At 44.3% G+C, this 20794-nt stretch overlaps 1 protein-coding gene across 1 annotated transcript in view; it reads left to right on the top strand.

Moving 5' to 3' along the window:
- The window catches only part of ITPR3 (inositol 1,4,5-trisphosphate receptor type 3), a 605308-nt gene that overhangs the window by 82347 nt on the left and 502167 nt on the right, over positions 1-20794 (top strand). The window contains 1 exon segment of the mRNA XM_040424182.1: positions 20233-20303. Within this exon segment, the coding sequence (XP_040280116.1) occupies positions 20233-20303 (71 nt within the window).

Here is a 20794-nt window from a genome sequence, read left to right as displayed (position 1 = left end):
GGTACTATTTACTAAAAATACATGCAACTATTTTCCTTCTGTAAGTCACGCAGGATTGATAATGAAGGAGTGAATGAGTTTAAGCATGCATGGGATAGGCATAAGGCCATCCTTCATATAAGATAGGGCCAGGGGCTATCCATAGTATTCAGTATATTGGGCAGACTAGATGGGCCAAATGGTTCTTATCTGCCGACACATTCTATGTTTCTATGAAGTTATCACCAACCACTTTAATGAGTTGCCCTGCCAATGATCCAATAGGTATAGTCAGGGTGAAGACCAGTTGTAACACCAGTCTTGATGTAGTTTGCAATGGCATGAGATGATCCAAAATTATTAAGAGGCTAATGCGGAGCTTAGTGGGAGAGCAGCGCCGATTCATTTGCTTCTGTTCGAAACAAAAAAAGTACGCAAAATGGGACTTATGCAAAAATTTGCCACTTTTTGTCACCACACTTCAGGCATAAGGGGTTTGATATATCTCTTATTCACATAGCCATCCATGGTTTTAATCTCCTGTTAGCAGCATCTTGCTCAGACAGATTGATGGTATGCTGTAGATGTCAGGCTACATTGTCAGACACATGGCATGGAATTCGTTCAATTTCCACTTCCGATTTTTGCTTAGGGAGTAATACCAGGGGATCCCCCATTTACTCTATGTAATCTTCAATGTGGCTATAGGCTGAGCTAGAAACTCAGCTATACAAATACTGTATGTTGCTACTGATAGACTTGACACAGAGAAGCACAAAGAATACCACACAAAGACATTTTTTTTTTAATGTTTAAAGTATTTATAGTAAAGCATTGGTCCAAAACAGAAACAGTTAAGGTAATTAAATAATCCCAGTGCAAGCAATGAGTCAGATAGACATTTTTATGTTGGCTTGATTATTTCAGCTTATTATTATTATAACTATGTTTTATTAAGTTTTTATCACAAATGTGGTCATTGGGTGTTTCCACTTCAAGGTTAGAAAAAGTGGACGGGGCCACCAACAACCAATCAACTTTCACTCATTGATTTTCAATAGAAAAAAATAAAACTGCTTCCAGCCAATCAGATTTTAGCCATTGACCTTAATGAAAAAAAGAGAAACTGCTTCTATTATCACAGTTTAGACGCCAAGTGTCCCAAACTTAGTACAATTACTCACCGGGTGACTGCGGTCAAAATTTAGGGAAAGTGGGTGGAGCCTAAAACTGCCAATCAGATTTCACCTATTGACTTCAATGTAAAACTTTCAAATACTTCCATTCTCACAGTTTTGAAGCCAGAGGCCAATCACATTTCGGCCATTCGTTTTATATGGGAAATTTTAAATTGCTGTGACTCTTAGACTGTTAATGGCAGGGTCTTCAAATTTGGCACAGTCAGTCATTGGGTGACTTGGGTTCAAATTTTAATAAACTGGGTTAAATAGACTTTGCTTATATCTCTAGCATTTTCAAGCTAAAATCCAGTAGTTTCTTCAGAAACGACACCATCTAGTTAACTTTTGTTAGCTTTCCAATAGGTTTCAAATGTACTTGGGATCAAACAGAAGATAGCCAACAAGCGATAGTGAGTGGGTGGGGGAATGTATGGGTCTACTCAATTAATTACTTTTCCTTTAGTAGAGAAATTACCTTATCCTGCTTATTCCTATTCTATTTATTTGGGCTGAATTTGTCTGGACTAAAGTTTTTCAACCCCACAGGGATTTTTCCGCATTGTCGGCTCTTGAACCTTTTTACTGAAGATACCCCAGAGGTTGTTCAATATCAACATGGCGCCCATAAAACAATCCTTCAAGATCTGCACTGCAAAAAAAAAGCCAAAAGTTGGTATTTCCCTTTGGAACCCTGCAGTGACCCCAAACAGCTGTTTACATCCACATGTATGGCTTTCCAATACCCAGTAGAACCCTGTCTTAACAATTTGGGTGTTGTGTCTCAGATGGCACCTGATGGGCACTTAGTATTGTGCACTAGAATGCCATATCCATGGAAAACTTGCAGTATTCAATTCACACAGTCCTCTGCTTATTAATTTCTGCAAAACACCAGTGGTGTCAAGATACTCACTCCACCCCCTGATAAATAACTTGAAGGGTATAGTTTCCAAAATAGGGTCACTTATAGGTGGTCAGGGCTCTGCTAAATCTGTGCTCCAAAAGCCATTCTGTGCCCTGCTGTGTGGCCATACAGCAACTTACATCCACATTTATGTCATGTCCATACCCAGTAGAACCCACCTATGAATTCAAGTAGTGTGGTGTCAGTCTTAGATAGCACCTGCTAGATACAACATATTGGTCACTGAAATGCCATATCTGTGGAAAACTTCACTTTGCTGAGTGTACTGTTCATTTCTCAGAGTTTCCCTATACTATTTATCCCCAGACCCTCTACAGTTGTCAACACAAGATGTGTAATTCACCACATTGGGCCTCAAATGCAAATGGTGCTATTTTACTCCTTAGCACTGGTGTATGTCCAGTCAAAAGATTAGATCCAACATTTTATTGCAAAAAATGAAATTTTTCATTTTCAGAGTGTTTACAAGTGTTTGCAAATTCTATGAAACATCTGTGGGCACTTGCTACACCCCTCAATAAATTTCTTGAGGGATGTATGTTCCAAAATTGGGTCACTTTTTGAGGGTTTCCACTGTAGGGGTCTTGTTAAATGCGATATGGTGCCCAAAAACCATCTGTTCTCCAAAATCCATATGGCGCTCCTTCCCTTCTGAGCCCCGTAGTCTGCCCATACAGCAGTTTATAACCACATATGGGGAACTTCTGTAAACTACAGAATCACGGGCAGCAGGGTGGCTCAGTGGTTAGCACTGGTGCTTGCAGCGCACGGGAACTAAGCAGCGCACGGGAACTAAGTGTGAATCCGACCAAGGACAACATTTGCATGGAATTTGTATGTTCTCCGCATATTTGCGTGGGTTTCCTCCGGATGCTCCAGTTTCCTCACACACTCCAAATACATACTGATAGGGAGCTTAGATTGTGACCCCTATTGGAGACAGCTTGATGCTAATATCTGTATAGAGCTGTGTAATGTAGCAGCGCTATATAAGTGCATAACATAAATAAAAATAAATAAATCGGGGTAATAAATATTGAGGTTTGTTTTGCTGTTGACCCTTGCTGTGCTATAGAACAGAAAATGGATTAAAATGAAAAATCTTCAAAAAAGTGAAATTTTGAAATTCTTGTGGAACATCTAAAAGGTAAACAAAGTTTGTAAAATCAGTTTTTAATAATTTGAAGGATATATGGGGTCATTTATCAAATTGTTGTAAAGTAGAACTGGCTTAGTTGCTCATAGCCCATCAGATTCCACTTTTCATTTTCCGAAGGAGCTGTCAAAAATGATAGGTGGAATCTGATTGGTTGCTATGGTGTTTACACCCAAGTTTACACCAGTTTGATAAATGACCCCAATAGTTTTTAAATAATTTATGGTTGTTTTCTATATGTAAGCCCCTCAAACTGAGTTCAAAACTGAATTGGTCCTTAAAAAAGTTGCTTTTGGGAATTTTCAAAAATTGCTTCTAAAATTGTAAGTCTTCTAACATCCCCCCAAAAATTATATTTGCAAAATAATTTCAGCATAAGGGTCCATTCACACGTCCGTAAGTGTTTTGCGGATCCGCAAAACACGGACACCGGCAATGTGCGATCCGCAATTCGCGGACCGCACATCGCCGACACTATAATAGAAAATGCCTTTTCTGGACCGCAATTGCGGACAAGAATAGGACATGTTGTATTTTTTTCGGGAACGGAATTGCGGATCCCGGAAATATGGATCCCGGAAATGCGGATGCGGATCTTGGAAATGTGGATCCGCATCAGTTCCAGCCCCATTGAAAGTGAAAGGGTCCGCACCTGTTCCGCAGATTGCGGAACAGATGCGGACCCAAATAATGGATGTGTGAATGGACCCTTAAGTAGATATATAGTGTATATTAATAACTATATTATGAGGTATTACTATCTGTCTTAACCCTATCCTGACCATCGACGTCCATGTACGGCACAGCGAGATTTAACATGCCACCAAGCGCCGTACACGCTCTGGTGCTGGGGATCTCAATGGCTGTCATGGCAGCCCACTGCCATACAGATGCCAAAAGTTGAAGTCCGATAGTGGGACAAAAATAAAAAGTGTTTTACATAATACCAAAATTAAAGTTTCAGCAAAAAAAAAAGCCACTTTTCTATAATCAAAGCATATAAAATTGTAAAGAAAAAAAGAAAAATAGACATATTAGGTATTACCATATCCGTAATAAAAGACTCTATAAAAATATCAACAAAAGGCTCTATAAAAATATCGCATGATCTACACCCCAAGGTATTCCTTGAGGGGCATGGCGAGTTCCTAGAATTTTTTATTTTTTGTCACAAGTTAGCGGAAAATGATGATTTTTATTTATTTTTTTCTTACAAAGTCTCATATTCCACTAACGTGTGACAAAAAATAAAAACTTCCATGAACTCACTATGCCCATCAGCGAATACCTTGGGGTGTCTTCTTTCCAAAATGGGGTCACTTGTGGGGTAGTTATACTGCCCTGGCATTCTAGGGGCCCAAATGTGTGGTAAGAAGTTTGAAATCAAAATGTGTAAAAAATGACCGGTGAAATCCGAAAGGTGCTCTTTGGAATGTGGGCCCCTTTGCCCACCTAGGCTGCAAAAAAGTGTAACACATGTGGTATCTCCGTACTCAGGAGAAGTTGGGCAATGTGTTTTGGGGTGTCATTTTACATATACCCATGCTGGGTGAGAGAAATATCTCGGCAAATGACAACTTTTCCCATTTTTTTATACAAAGTTGGCATTTGACCAAGATATTTCTCTGACCCAGCATGGGTATATGTAAAATGACACCCCAAAACACATTCCCCAACTTCTCCTGAGTACGGCGATACCACATGTGTGACACTTTTTTGCAGCCTAGATGCGCAAAGGTGCCCAAATTCCTTTTAGGAGGGCATTTTTAGACATTTGGATCCCAGACTTCTTCTCACGCTTTAGGGCCCCTAAAAAGCCAGGGCAGTATAAATACCCCACATGTGACCCCATTTTGGAAAGAAGACACCCCAAGGTATTCAATGAGGGGCCCGGCGAGTTCATAGAATTTTTTTTTTTGGCATAAGTTAGCAGAAATTGATTTTTTCTTTTTTTTTTCTCACAAAGTCTCACTTTCCGCTAACTTGGGACAAAAATTTAAATCTTTCATGGACTCAATATGCCCCTCAGCGAATACCTTGGGGTGTCTTCTTTCCAAAATGGGGTCAGTTGTGGGGTGTTTGTACTTCCCTGGCATTTGAGGGTCTCCGCAATCATTACATGTATGGCCAGCATTAGGAGTTTCTGCTATTCTCCTTATATTGAGCATACAGGTAATGAGATTTTTTTTTTCCGTTCAGCCTCTGTGCTAAAAGAAAAAAATGAACGGCACAGATTTCTTCATTCGCATCTATCAATGTGGATGAAAAAATCTCTGCCAAAAAAAAAAAGGAGGGGAAAGGTGTCTGCCATAACATAGGAGCTCCGCCCAACATCCATACCCACTTAGCTCGTATGCCCTGGCAAACCAGATTTCTCCATTCACATCAATCGATGTGGATGAATAAATCATTGCCGTGATTTTTTTTTTTTTTTTTTATATACAAAGTGTTTGCCAAAGCATAGGAACACCGCCACCTCCTCAGCTCATATGCCTCGGCAAACGTATCTTTTACTGCAGAGGAGAAATCTCGTCTTGCAGCGCCGCATACACCGACTTGCGTGTAATCTGACAGCAGTGCAATGCTTCTGTCAGAATGCACATCAGTGCTGCAGCTAGTCGATCGGTTGGTCCACCTGGAAGGTAAAAAAAAATAAAAATGAAAAAACCAGGCCGCAACGCAATAATTTTATTAACGTTGGAAGAGAACATATAAACTTTAACTTTTTGAACTGAACATTAACCTTTTTGCTTACTGGTGTTTTTTTTTTTTTTTTACCTTTATAGAACAAACCTCTCCTTCCCCATGGGTCAATGTGCAAAGCGCAAATCGCCCAAAGATGTGGCGAAGTGCGTTATGCACTTTGTCCCAGGTGAAAGGAGACGTTTGCAGCAGCTGTGAGTGAATGGGCCCTAATAGCCCTGTGTGCCTGTCCTGGTGAGATGTGATCCCTATGCTAGGTGTACCTGTGTGTGGTACTTCCGGAAACACTCCCCTAAGCATAGGGCAGGGTGGTCAGGACAGTCAGGACAGAAATAGCGGGTGTCACGCCTTATTGCACTCCTGCTACAGACACAACATCTTTTTCGGGGTGACGGTTGGGTTGAGGTACCGGCAACGACATTGGGGAAATGTCGCTCGTGTAGACGGCTAACTACACTGGTGGATGGGGCCACGGAACCTTCTGGATAGAGGAGGTTCTCGATGATCTCTTCCTGAAATTTGAGGAAGGATCGTGTTCTCCCAGCCTTACTGTAGAGAACAAAACTATTATACAGAGCCAATTGAATCAAATATACAGACACCTTCTTATACCAGCGTCTGGTTCTGCGGGACACTAAATACGGAGACAACATCTGGTCATTGAAGTCCACCCCTCCCATGAGCGCATTATAGTCGTGGACTGAGAGGGGCTTTTCAATGACACGGGTTGCTCGCTCAATTTGGATTGTCGTGTCTGCGTGAATGGAGGAGAGCATGTAAACGTCACGCTTGTCCATTTCACTGCGAGCAGTTCTTCATTGCACAAGGCAGCCCTCTCCCCCCTTGCACGACGGGTGGTAACGAGCCGTTGGGGGAAGCCCCGGCGACTAGGTCGCACGGTGCCACAGGTGCAAATCTGTTCTAGAAACAAATGCCTAAAGAGGGCCACACTTGTGTAGAAATTGTCCACATAAAGATGGTACCCCTTGCCGAATAAGGGTGACACCAAGTCCCAGACTGTCTTCCCACTGCTCCCCAGGTAGTCAGGGCAACCGACCGGCTCCAGGGTCTGATCTTTTCCCTCATAGACACAAAATTTGTGGGTATAGCCTGTGCCCCTTTCACAGAGCTTATACAATTTGACCCCATACCGGGCACGCTTGCTTGGGATGTATTGTTTGAAGCCAAGGCGCCCGGTAAAATGTATAAGGGACTCGTCTATGCAGATGTTTTGCTCAGGGGTATACAAATCTGCAAATTTCTGGTTGAAATGGTCTATGAGGGGCCGAATTTTGTGGAGCCGGTCAAAAGCTGGGTGGCCTCTGGGACGGGAGGTGGTGTTGTCGCTAAAATGCAGGAAACGCAGGATGGTCTCAAATCGTGTACTGGACATAGCAGCAGAGAACATGGGCATGTGATGAATTGGGTTCGTGGACCAATATGACCGCAATTCATGCTTTTTAGTTAGACCCATGTTGAGGAGAAGGCCCAGAAAAATTTTAATTTCGGAAACTTGGACTGGTTTCCACCGGAAAGGCTGGGCATAAAAGCTTCCCGGGTTGGCGGTTATAAATTGTGTGGCATACCGATTTGTTTCTGCCACAACTAAGTCTAAGAGCTCCGCAGTCAAGAACAGCTCAAAAAATCCCAGGGCCGAACCGATCTGAGCCGTCTCAACCCGAACTCCAGACTGGGCGGTGAAAGGGGGAACTAATGGTGCGGCTGAAGTTGGTGACTGCCAATCAGTGTTTGCCAGCACCTCAGGGATTCTAGGGGCTCTACGGGCCTGTCTGTGCGGTGGCTGCGACGGGGTAACTACTGCACGTGCCACCGTACCAGCTTCAACTGCCCTTCTGGTGCTCGCTACTTCACCATGTTGTACGGCAGTGCTGGTACTAGGTCCAGGAAGGGCTGCGCTGCTGGTGTATGCCTCACCACGTGATCCGACAGCGCCAGCCCCACTCTGCTGCTCTTGAAGCGGATCCTGCGCAACCTGTGGTCTAGCGACACGGGCCGGGTGCGCCTGGTGCTATCAGGGACCTCAGCCTCCTCGTCCGAACTTTGGGTCAGAGAGCCACTGCTTTCTACAGGTTCATATTCTGACCCGCTAGATTCATCAGATGAGGGTACCCACTCCTCATCCGACTGGGTCAGAATCTTGTAGGCCTCTTCAGAAGAATACCCCCTGTTTGACATTTGGGCAACTAAATTTAGGGGTATTCCCTGAGACTACCCAAGAAAAAAAGCAAGCCTGTCTTACAAATGGGAGGCTAGCGAAGTACCGGAGGCCGCTGCGGTTGATAAAAAATATCAAAACAGATTTTTTTATCGCCGCAGCGCGTGTAAAGTGAATGTGTAGTGATAAAAAAAAAACAATTTTTTTTGTCACTGCGCTGGGGCGGACGTGGGTGAACGCACGTGTGGGCGACCGATCAGGCCTGATCGGGCAAACACTGCGTTTTGGGTGGAGGGCGAGCTAAGGTGACACTAATACTATTATAGATCTGACCGTGATCAGTTTTGATCACTTACAGATACTATAAAAGTACAAATGCTGATTAGCGATACGCTAAACAGCGAATAAGTGACTGCGGTGCGGTGGGCTGGGCGCTAACTGATCCCTAAACTACCTAACCAAGGGGCCTAAACTATCCCTAAAACCTAACAGTCAATACCAGTGAAAACAAAAAAGTGACAGTTTACACTGATCACTTTTTTCCTTTCACTAGTGATTGACAGGGGCGATCAAAGGGGTTATTAAAGGGTTAATTGGGGTGCAGGGGGTGATCTGGGGCTAAAGTGTACTGTTGGTGCTACTCACTGTGATCTCTGCTCCTCTGCTGGATCCAACCGACGAAAAGGACCAGCAGAGGAGCAGTCAAGCCATATAACAGATCATATTTACTAATATGATCTGTTATACGGCTTGTGATTCGTTTTTTTGAAAATCGCCAGCCTGCCAGCCAATGATCGTTGCTGGCAGGCTGGTGACGAACTTGTACTTTAACTTTTGCTGGCCCGCGATGCGCATGCGCGGGCCGGCTCTGACCGAAATCTCGCGTCTCGCGAGATGACGCACGGATGCGTCCAGGAGGAATGAATCAACCACCTTCCGGACGCATCCGTGCGTTAGGCGGTCCGGAGGTGGTTAAGCAAATCTGACCTCAAAAAATTCTAAGCCTTCTAATGTCCTAAAAAAATAAAATGACGTTTACAAAATGATGCCAAGTACACATATGGGAAATGTTGTTTGATAACTATTTTATCAGGTATCTCTATGTGTCTTAAAAGTATATAAATCGAAATTGCTAATTTTTCCAAATTTTATGTACATTTAAAATTTTATGATAGATAAAGGAAATAAATATTCACCCAAATTTACCGCAAACATGAAGTACAATGTGTCATGAGAAAACATTCTCAGAATCGGTTAAACCATTCCAAAGTTATTGGACATATTTCAGATTAGCAAAAATAGGTTTGGGTAGGAAAGTGAAACTGGCCTGGGGTAGAAGGAGTTAAAAGCAAAGAAATTAAAATTTATAAAATTGCGGATTTAGAATTTTATAAATAAAGGTAAAACATATCAACTCAAATTTACCACCAACATGGAGTACAATGTTTCATGAGAAAAATGTCTCGGAATCAGTTGGATAAGTAAAAGCATTGCAAAGTTATTAGCACGTTTCAAAATTTAGATCAAAATTTTGATCAGTCCATAAGGTGAAAACTTGAAAACTGGTTGTGTCCTGATCCTAAAGGGGTTAAGAGATTCACGAGGACATTGTGTATGGGGTGCAGCTGGAAGGGCAATAGAGGGGCGATACATTCATACATTAGATAGCACTAGGTTGATTGTTGAAAAAACACTGAACGAATGATTAAACGATTTTAGTCTATATTGGTTATTGCAGTTCAAATTGGCTATACTTCGTCATATCACACCAGTTTGAAAAAGTGAGTTTTTTTATTTTATGAATATCTGCAATAACACAAAAACCACGTATACAAAGCCAATTAAATGCTTCACATAGAGGTGGGGAAAGAAAAAAGAGAAGGAAAAGAAACAGAAATTAATTAAGAATAAGGAGTCATTTATTAAAGGGGTTGTCCCATGAAAAATATTCTAGTTTTAAAACCAGCACCTGGATCTGAATAGTTTTGTAATTGCATGTAATTAAACATTTTGTATAGCCGCTGAGTTATTCAATAAAATGTATCTGAATAGCCCCACTTAATTTCCAATTTCTTTGAGCGGCTCATTAAGAAGGCCGCACATGCTCAGTTTCATCTTTCAACTGCCTCCTGAGATGTGATAGGGAGAGAATGGACACGCCCCTGAGCTGCAGCAGTAAAGACACTCCTATTGAGCTGCCAGCTATATATATATCTAACAGAGCAATAAATAGGGAGATCTTTGGATCCATATGAGGTACAGAGCTGGTTCTAGCTTTGTTAGAAAGAGATTACCATGTACTATACGATGTCTGATTTTCATTTTTTATATTATTCATGGGATAACCCCTTTAAGTGATTTATGCCAAAATAGTGGCGTGTTAAAGTTGCAGATTTTGTCACACACCATTTTTTGTGGAAAATCTGTGACTTTTCCGGCTTTATGCCTCTTTTCAGAAGTGGTGAGAAAAGGGGACGTAGTAAAGACAGAAATCTATGGCAGTTGGGAGGCTGCCATAGATTTTCGACTGTCACATGGCCTGCCGGAGGATGCGACCAATCTTTGAGAGGCCTGTGCCTCTACATAAATTTGGTACATCCTCTGGCTGCACAGGGGGAGTCGAGACCGACATGAAAAACACTGGTCTTAATAAATGTCCCCCTAAATAGATATGCACCTAGGAACAGGCAACATTCCCTACGCCTAATAGGAACAATATGTTTTGCCAAATCTGGAAAGTTCTCCATCCATTCAGTCAACTTACTCTTTAGGGTTCTCACTTGAAATACACTGCTCCAAAAAATAAAGGGAACACAAAAATAACACATCCTAGATCTGAATTAATTAAATATTCTTCTGAAATACTTTGTTCTTTACATAGTTGAATGTGCTGAAAACAAAATCACACAAAAATGGAAATCAAATTTTTCAACCCATCGAGGTCTGGATTTGGAGTCACACTCAAAATTAAAGTGGAAAAACACACTAACGGCTGATCCAACTTTGATGTAATGTCCTTAAAACAAGTCAAAATGAGGCTCAGTAGTGTGTGTGGCCTCCACGTGCCTGTATGACCTCCCTACAATGCCTGTGCATGCTCCTGATAAGGTGGCGGACGGTCTCCTGAGGGATCTCCTCCCAGACCTGGACTAAAGCATCTGCCAACTCCTGGACAGTCTGTGGTGCAACGTGACGTTGGTGGATAGAGCGAGACATGATGTCCCAGATGTGCTCAATTGGATTCAGGTTTGGGGAACGGGCGGGCCAGTCCATAGCATCAATGCCTTTGTCTTGCAGGAACTGCTGACACACTCCAGCCACATGAGGTCTAGCATTGTCTTGCATTAGGAGGAACCCAGGGCCAACCGCACCAGCATATGGTCTCACAAGGGGTCTGAGGATCTCATCTCGGTACCTAATAGCAGTCAGGCTACCTCTGGCGAGCACATAGAGGGCTGTGCGGCCCTCCAAAGAAATGCCACCCCACACCATTATTGACCCAATGCCAAACCGGTCATGCTGGAGGATGTTGCAGGCAGCAGAACGTTCTCCATGGCGTCTCCAGACTCTGTCACGTCTGTCACATGTGCTCAGTGTAAACCTGCTTTCATCTGTGAAGAGCACAGGGCGCCAGTGGCGAATTTGCCAATCTTGGTGTTCTCTGGCAAATGCCAAACGTCCTGCACGGTGTTGGGCTGTAAGCACAACCCCCACCTGTGGACGTCGGGCCCTCATATCACCCTCATGGAGTCTGTTTCTGACCGTTTGAGCAGACACATGCACATTTGTGGCCTGCTGGAGGTCATTTTGCAGGGCTCTGGCAGTGCTCCTCCTGTTCCTCCTTGCACAAAGGCGGAGGTAGCGGTCCTGCTGCTGGGTTGTTGCCCTCCTACGGCCTCCTCCACGTCTCCTGATGTACTGGCCTGTCTCCTGGTAGCGCCTCCATGCTCTGGACACTACGCTGACAGACACAGCAAACCTTCTTGCCACAGCTCGCATTCATGTGCCATCCTGGATAAGCTGCACTACCTGAGCCACTTGTGTGGGTTGTAGACTCCGTCTCATGCTACCACTAGAGTGAAAGCACCGCCAGCATTCAAAAGTGACCAAAACATCAGCCAGGAAGCATTAGGAACTGAGAAGTGGTCTGTGGTCACCACCTGCAGAACCACTCCTTTGCTAATTGCCTATAATTTCCACCTGTTGTCTATCCCATTTGCACAACAGCATGTGAAATTGATTGTCACTCAGTGTTGCTTCCTAAGTGGACAGTTTGATTTCACAGAAGTGTGATTGACTTGGAGTTACATTGTGTTGTTTAAGTGTTCCCTTTATTTTTTTTAACAGTGTATATAATATGCGCTCATACACTCTCAATCGACAGAAACTGTTTAACCTAAAATATTACCTTATCTAATGTAAAAGTTACTACACCCCTCTACATTTTTTTATTTTTTTTTGCTTTTTAGCTCCTGGTGGTAAAAATATGGTTGACCACCCATCTCCACCTAGTTGGAAGAATCTCCATAGAAAGGTCTAGCAATTCCAGTCCTGGGAGAGGTGGGATGACCCTACAATAAAATTTAGAGACCACTCCAAAAAGTCCCTCTCAGAATTTTTCAAGTTTGGGACATTCCCACCATAAATGAAGAATGTTCTCTGTCGCCAGGGGTGTAGCTATAGGGGAAGCAGGGGAAGCGGCTGCTTTGGGGCCCTGACCCAGAAGGGGCCCATCCAGGAGGAGGAAGCGAACTAAAAGATTTTGTCAGGGCCCCCTCAACAGTATTACACAATGAAATTATATACAGTGACAGTATAGAAGGTGTAGAAATGGATGGAACAGCTGCCAGGCCTGGTCTGGGAGAGCGATCTTTACTAGCCACAGGAATGGGGGCGGCATGAAAGGAAGGGATTTGTAAAAATTACTGGGTCAGGGTGGCCCCATTCTAAAATTTGCTATGGGGCCCAGTCATTTCTAGCTACGCCACTGCCTGTCGCCCTACAGTCTCTCCAGCATAACTCAGAATGGCCAATCAAAAGAGCATGGTCGGCACCAGTACATGTCAGATAGAGCAGCAGAGCTGTGTTTGGTTTTTACTCAGTGGAACAAAGAGGACATAAGCAAAATCCAATAGAAAGAAAAAAATAGATCCAGAGCACTCACCAGGCCATAAAAGTTTATTTTATTTCAATTCCTTAAAACAGCACTAAGGGGTAGCTCAAGTGGTACAATCAGATACAGCCTACAGCTGGTTCGCGTACAGAGATGCTTTTTCAAGGCATGATGGGATAGAAGGTCAACCCACTTAAATCCCCAGTACCTAATTAGCTCACACATATGCAAAATAGCTACACACAGGACACATAGAAAAACACACATTATAAAAAGGAGGATTAGTTATTCCTCTCATTATGACCACATGGTCCTAGTGCGCCTGTCCGAATGATCCATTCTGCTTCACAGAGGAGGAGACGTTTATGTCTATCCATACTGCCAGCGGGTTGCAAGATCCATTGTAATCCCGTAAATGAGAGACATTCTGAGTTTATATTGTGTTTCTCCTTTACATTTTTGATCAATCTCAGGCATCCTTTTCCTGTACTAATGTGATTGGCCATATTGACTTATTTGCTGGCTGGATTCATTCTTCCATCGCATTATATAGTTCCTGTTTCCATGGTTACGACCACCCTGCAATCCATTAGTGGTGGCCATGCTTGCACACTATAGGAAAAAGTGCTGGCCTCTCTGGTGGCCGTGACCACGGGAGTGCGCATAGGCTGGTCATTTTTCCTATATTGTGCAAGCACGACCACCACTGATGGATTGCAGCCTATCTGATCCAGGGGAAATAAGAATATCTATGCGCAATCTCCACATTTAGTAGTCTATAACTCGCAGGTGACAGTGGGTCCATGACTGGTTTTAAAATTGAAATTATTTTGGCTTCCCAACATCTCTTTAGAGGGGCTTTCTCTAGCTCAGAACCTATTATCAACTTTATGGTGACCTCACTGAGGGCAGCATAAAATAGTGACAGAAATGCTGATTTCAGCGGTGTGTCACTCAGCAGCGAAAAGGAAGTGGTTGCCGAGAACAAGCATCATAATCATTGCAGCCCAAGCCTTGAAAACAGTCAAATCTACCTGAGAAGAGTCATGGTTATTCATAATCTCCTGCTCTCCACGACCCATCTGCTGATGATTGGAAGTTCTCTCCTAGAGAGAAAGGGAGAAAACTAGGTAGAAGCCCGTCAGTCGTCAGCAGGTGGGCGGGGAGAGCAGGAATTCATGAATAACCAGGACTCTTCTCAGGTGGCCGGGACTCTTTTCCAGGCCTAGTCTGCAATGATTGTGATGTTGTTTATCGGCAACCACTTACTTTTAACTTTTATATGAGAAATCGCTGAAATCAACTCACCTGTCTCTACTTTATGCTACAGTTAGTATGGACAGCATAAAGTTGATGACAGGTTCCCCTTAAATGAGGGATTACAGTTATGTTTTTTGATGGCACAGATTTGGATAAGAATTGTATTATACTCTGGTAATTTTCTAACAAAAGTAACACTCATGAAGAACTTTAATTTCCAGGGAAAAGAAGATCCTTTGTTCAGATGCAGGATGTCATAATGTATAAAACATGGAAAAGCTGTTGAAACTGCCAAAGGCCAAGAGCATTAAAGCCAATTTAAATTGGCAGCATGATACATTCCTAGTGCAAATTTTGGGAGTTTCTCATCTCACCACTTTGAAAGGTTTGTCTGGGCTGCAGATATTGATGACCCAGGATAGGTCATTATTGTCAAATTGTTGGAGGCCTGACACCTGGTACCTTAGGCAAACAGCTGTTTGAACAGGATGCAGCGCTTGTGCGAGTGCTGCATCCTCTTCATTGTTTACCTGCACACTGCCTAGATTGTAGTGGCGGTACAGATGTTCATTCCATTCAAGTGAATATGAGAGGAATTACACTGCACCACCTCTGCAATGCAGACAGCGTGCAGGTAAGCAATGAAGAGGCAGCGCTCGCACAAGTACTGTCATGCCCTGCCCTGTGAGTGATCTGAGAAGATCTATCAGACTTGCTGCACGTGATTCTATCTGACAGATTGCTTTGTTCTGGCTTTGGGCAGGATCCCACCCCCTCACAGGTTCTTCTCATTAGTTTGTTAGTGATACTATTTATACCTGCCTCTCACTATAGCCCTTGCGGTTTATAGTTTCTCCTGGAGTTCGCTGCTGGTGTTTTGTGGATCTCCTGCTCCCAGTTCATCAAGTCCTCCTTTCTTCCCTTCTGTTGTTTGTACGGGCTAGGCCTTAGGTAGACACGGGTTCCTTCATCTGGTGCAAGGAACTGGTTGTCTTTTCTCCTGCTCCCTAGCTGAGGGTTTGTATCAGTTGCAGGAGGGCTTAGGTTCGAGTGCATAAACACTTCTACCATCGAGATTTGTTCATGTGTTGGTAGCAGCCAGGGAAAGGCTCAGGGACTATCAGGTGGTGACCTTTCCCTGCTCCCTAGCTGTGGGGGCCTGGCCTGCTGTTTTGTGTAATTTTGTTGTGTTTTGTTTGCTTCCCTTCCCTCACCTTCCGTGACAAGTACCTTTCAAGCAATTGATTGACGGGGGTGCTGGGTTTCGGACCCTCACCTGTCTGATATTGATAACCTACCCCTTGAATAGGTCATTAGTTATCATGACTCTTCACAATCCCTTTAAAGAAATGGCCGCACGACTGTGATTGCGATCAGGTCAAGTACAGTGCTGCTTACGGCATCATTGTTGATGGCGGTATGGTAACTCACAAAACCGCATGCCCTTTAATACTGAACACCAAATAAAAATTTTTGATCTAATTAGTTAATATGATCTTGCTGTAGCTTGTATGGCCACATGGTATTGGACTCTTGCAGCGTGGCCACGGTGTGTTGCCTAGCCATTTAAGAGCATTTACATAATGTGGGTTTGCAGCATTCTTGGCTCAGCGGCCAGATGTTGCACTGTAAGGACTATAACTTATATTAAATCCTATTAACAAACTATATTGCAAATCTGCAGCATTCTCTATATTGGTGGCAGGCTGCATGTTATTTTTGTGATTTTTGTTTCAGATTTCCTCATTTAGAGCATGAGTGTTTGCAAATTTTTTTCACAAAGCTTATGAGTTAGCATTGTTGCCATACAAACTATGGATTGAAGTTAACAGATACATTTGTTAAAACATGCAGTTCTTGTGTGCATAGTTGTGGCTTGGCTCATTACCAAATCAAAGCTTGAATGAAGGAATGCCTCTAAGGCCAACAGTATTTTGTCTTGTATTAAGGCCTCATGCACACGACCGTTGTTGTGTTCCGTGTCCATTGTTCCGTTTTCTGTGATTTTCTGCGGACCCATTGGCTTTCAATGGGTCCGTTGAAAACTCGGATAATGCACCGTTTGTCATCCGCGTCCGTGATCCGTGTTTCCAGTCCGTCAAAAAAATATGACCTGTCCTATTTTGTCCACGGACAACGGTTCGCGGACCCATTCAAGTCAATGGGTCCGTGAAAAAACACGGAGGCACACACGATTGTCATCCGCGTCCGCTTTTTTCCTATCATTTGCAAGGCAAACTTAGATTTTTTTTCACTTTCCTTCATGTCTGGTGATCCTCTAAAAATCAAGGGAGACACACGGAAACAAAAACGGAAACGGATCACGGAACAACGGAACCCCGTTTTGCGGACTGTGAAAAAATACTGTCGTGTGCATGAGGCCTAAAAGAGGTATGGACTCACGGGACAGAGATGTAATATTGGCACTATACAAAATGTTGGCGTGGCCTCAACTGGAATATGCTCAGTACTGGTCACCAGTCCATAAAAAGGATGCCCTGGAGTTAGAAATAGTACAGAGGAGAGTAGGGCTGAAACAATTACTCGTTTGAATCAAGTAATTCGACGCATAAATTTTTTTTGCATCGAGGATTTATTTGTGTCATGTGACCACGAAGCGGGAGTGAAGCGCTTGCTTTTACTAACCGCTCCATGGTCACTCGCCGGCCCACACCGCACTGCACTTTCCTCCTGACACATCATCAGGACATAGTGCATGTAAGCGAGCACTATGACCTGACGGTGTGTGACGTCAGGACGACAATGCAGCGCGCGGGATAAGAAGATGGACGAGCTGTGGAGCGCCGCCCCTACAGTAGAGGTAAGTATTTTATCTCACTGGTGCTGGGGACATGGCTAGGAGGGGTAAATGGTGGCATTGGGGAGCAGCTGGTGGCACTGGGGGGCAAGCTGGTGGCACTGGGGGCAAGCTTGTGGCACTGGGTGGCAAGCTTATGGCACTGGGGGGCAAGCTTATGGCACTGGGGGGCAGCTGGTGGCACTAGGAGGCAGCTGGTGGCACTGGGGGGCAAGCTGGTGGCACTGGGGGCAAGCTTGTGGCACTGGGGGGCAAGCTTATGGCACTGGAGGGCAGCTGGTGGCACTAGGAGGCAGCTTGTGGCACTGGGGGGCAAGCTGGTGGCACTGAGGGCAAGCTGGTGGCACTGGAGGGCAGCTGGTGGCACTGGGGGGCAAGCTGGTGGCACTGAGGGGGCAGCTGGTGGCACTGAGGGGGCAGCTGGTGGCACTGAGGGGGCAGCTGGTGGCACTGGGGGGAACCTGATGACACTGGGGGGAACCTTATGACACTGGGGGCCAGCTGATGGCACTGGGGGCAAGCTAGTGGCACTGGGGGGCAAGCTGGTGGCACTGAGGGGGCAGTTGATGGCACTAAGGGGGCAGCTGGTGGCACTAAGGGGCAAGCTTGTGGCACTGAGGGAGCAGCTGGTGGCACTGAGGGGCAAGCTGATGGCACTGAGGGGCAAGCTGGTGGCACTGGGGGAAACTTGATGGCACTGGGGGCAAGTTGGTGGCACTGGGGGGCACCTGATGGCACTGGGGGGCAAGCTGGTGGCACTGGGGGGAAGCTGATGGCACTGAGGGGGCAGCTGATGGCACTAGGGGGAAGCCTGATGGCACTGGAGGGCAGCTGATGGCACTAGGCGGGAGCCTGATGGCACTGGGGGCAGCTGATGGCACGGGGGGGGGGGGGGGGCAGCTGATGGCACTGAGGGGGCAGCTGATGGCACTGGGGAGAACCTGATGGCATGGGGGGCAGCTGATGGCACAGGAGGGCTGATGAGTTTTTATAAAGAAAAAAGTTATTTTAATTAGTTTTTTGTTATTAGAGTACTCGATTAATCGTTGGATTAATCGATAGAATACTCGATTACAAAAATAGTCCATAGCTGCAGCCCTAGAGGAGAGCGTCTAAACGCAAAGGTCCTGGAAGATCTTAGTTATGAGCAAAGATTAAATTAACTGAATTTGTTTAGCCTTGAAAACAGACGTCTAAGGGGGACACGATTAACCTGTACAAATATATAAAAGGACCATACAAAAATTATCAAGGGAAGCTTTTCTGTGTTAAACCCCCTCAAAAAACAAAGGGCCACTGCCTACGACTGGAGAAAAAAAGATTAAGTCATAAGAGGCGACACGCATTCGTTACACTTAGTAAGATCTGCGAATCTCTGGAATAGCCTGCCGCAGGAGCTGGCTACAGCAAATACAGTAGATGGCTTCAAAAAAGGTTTAGATGACTTTTTAATTCAAAATAACATTGAGGCTTATTACAATGTATAGAAATCTTGTTCTACGCACCTTTTCCCTTTGGCTCAACCCCTTTTTAAAAGGAAGATGGACATTGATCCAGGGATCGATATAGCAGGATTACAAGTTGGACTTGATGGTCTTTTTCCAACCTTAACAACTATGTACAGTTAATAAAATAGTAGACAGAGGCATAGTTATGACTCTCAAAGTCTGAATGTTACCATTAACTTTGTTATAAACTGGACACAAATATTCCTTCCTGAGAAATGGCTTGTGTAAAGGTACTACCGCTTAGGCTACTTTCACACTAGCGTTCGGAGCGGATCCGTCTGATGTTTCATCAGACGGATCCGCTCCGATAATGCAGACGTTCGCATCCGTTCAGAACGGATCCGTCTGCATTAAAACTTAGAAAATTTTCTAAGTATGAAAGTAGCCTGAGCGGATCCGTTCAGACTTTACATTGTAAGTCAATGGGGAACGGATCCGCTTGAAGATTGAGCCATATGGTGTCATCTTCAAGCGGATCCGTCCCCATTGACTTACATTGTAAGTCTGAGCGGAGCGGAGGCTGAGCGCTGGCAGGCGGATGCATTCTCAGTGGATCCGCCTCCACTGAGAATGCATTGGGGCCAGACGGATGCGTTCGGGGCCGCTCGTGAGCCCCTTCAAACGGAGCGCACGAGCGGACACCCGAACGCTAGTGTGAAAGTAGCCTTACCCAATAAATGAACAAACGCTTGTTGATTGAGTGAAAGCATTGTTGATGCGACACCCAAAGTCATTGTTTTGGGAAGCGGATTGCACTATGTGAACAGGGATCTGCTGCCCAGAAAGATTGAATCTGTATGGGGACAACAATTATTCTTCCCCATACAGAGGACATGATTGCTGCATGTAACCTTTGCTGATGCTCAGGCAATTATCTTTGATTCCGATAGTTGCCTTGTCAGACAACTCGCATAAAGAGACCTTTAAACAGCAGACCCAAGTTGGTTTATATTATATAGCTGAAATCTGACAGCAGCTCCTTCTTGCCAAGAAGCCAGTGGAGCTTGGCATTCAGTTATTGTAGTTCTTTATCCAGAGAGCTGTGGTTCAATGTTATGGCATAGCTCCACACTCACAGACTCCCCCCCACATATTCAGGTGGGTTTTTCAAAAGTTTTCCTTGGCAAACACACCTATATCTGCTTTTCCAAATCAGATGTTTAACAGATAATGTTATCAGTGTGTCCTGCCCTCCAGCCAATTTGGTGCCCAGAGCTAGATGGGTTCCAGACTCATTTTTAGCCTCTTCAAAGGCAAGATGGCCTAACATCTTGCCAACAGAGACAGAAAGACATATGCCTAGCAATATTATAGGGCACAGTTACTTGGGTGTCTTTCCACTTACTGTAATTGTTATGCTGTTGGTATGGTCTATTTTTTTCATTTTTATTTCATCACTTGTCTTTCTTGCAGTTTGGTTGATGACAGATGTGTGGTGGAGCCTGCTGCAGGAGACCTAGATAACCCGCCCAAAAAATTCAGAGGTGAGGAGGACATGACTCATTTGTATATTCTTCGGAAATGTTTTCACTCATATTTGTCTCAAAAACTGTATTTGAAGAATGATTTCACATTTTCAAGCGTGTATACATTTTGGGGTACTTATAGAAAATGCCTTAATTGGCTTGATGAGTCTAATAGTCCAGGCAATGTTTCTCTGGATTTCTCGGAAGAAGGTGACCTTCTACCTAAAGACATAACTTTGAGAACATGGCTGCCTGAAATAGTCTGGCCCCTGAACACCATTCATCATCTACGAACACCGATAATGAGAATCGAGGTTCCTAATTCCCATGTGAGAATGGAACATTATGGCTACCACTTCATTTACTGTCTATGGGAATGCGTAGTACAGCAATGCTGAGTATATCTCTGCCAGGACCATTGAAGTGCATAGAGCAGTGGTCACGTATGTGCACCACCACTCAATTCATACAGGGAATTTGAGGGCCCCTTTCTTGTGTTGGACTCCCAG

Source organism: Bufo bufo, chromosome 3 (genome assembly GCF_905171765.1).
Source record: "Bufo bufo chromosome 3, aBufBuf1.1, whole genome shotgun sequence".
Taxonomy (NCBI): domain Eukaryota; kingdom Metazoa; phylum Chordata; class Amphibia; order Anura; family Bufonidae; genus Bufo; species Bufo bufo.
Note: the sequence above shows the minus strand (reverse complement) of the source record. Positions and strands in the feature narration are given on the sequence as shown.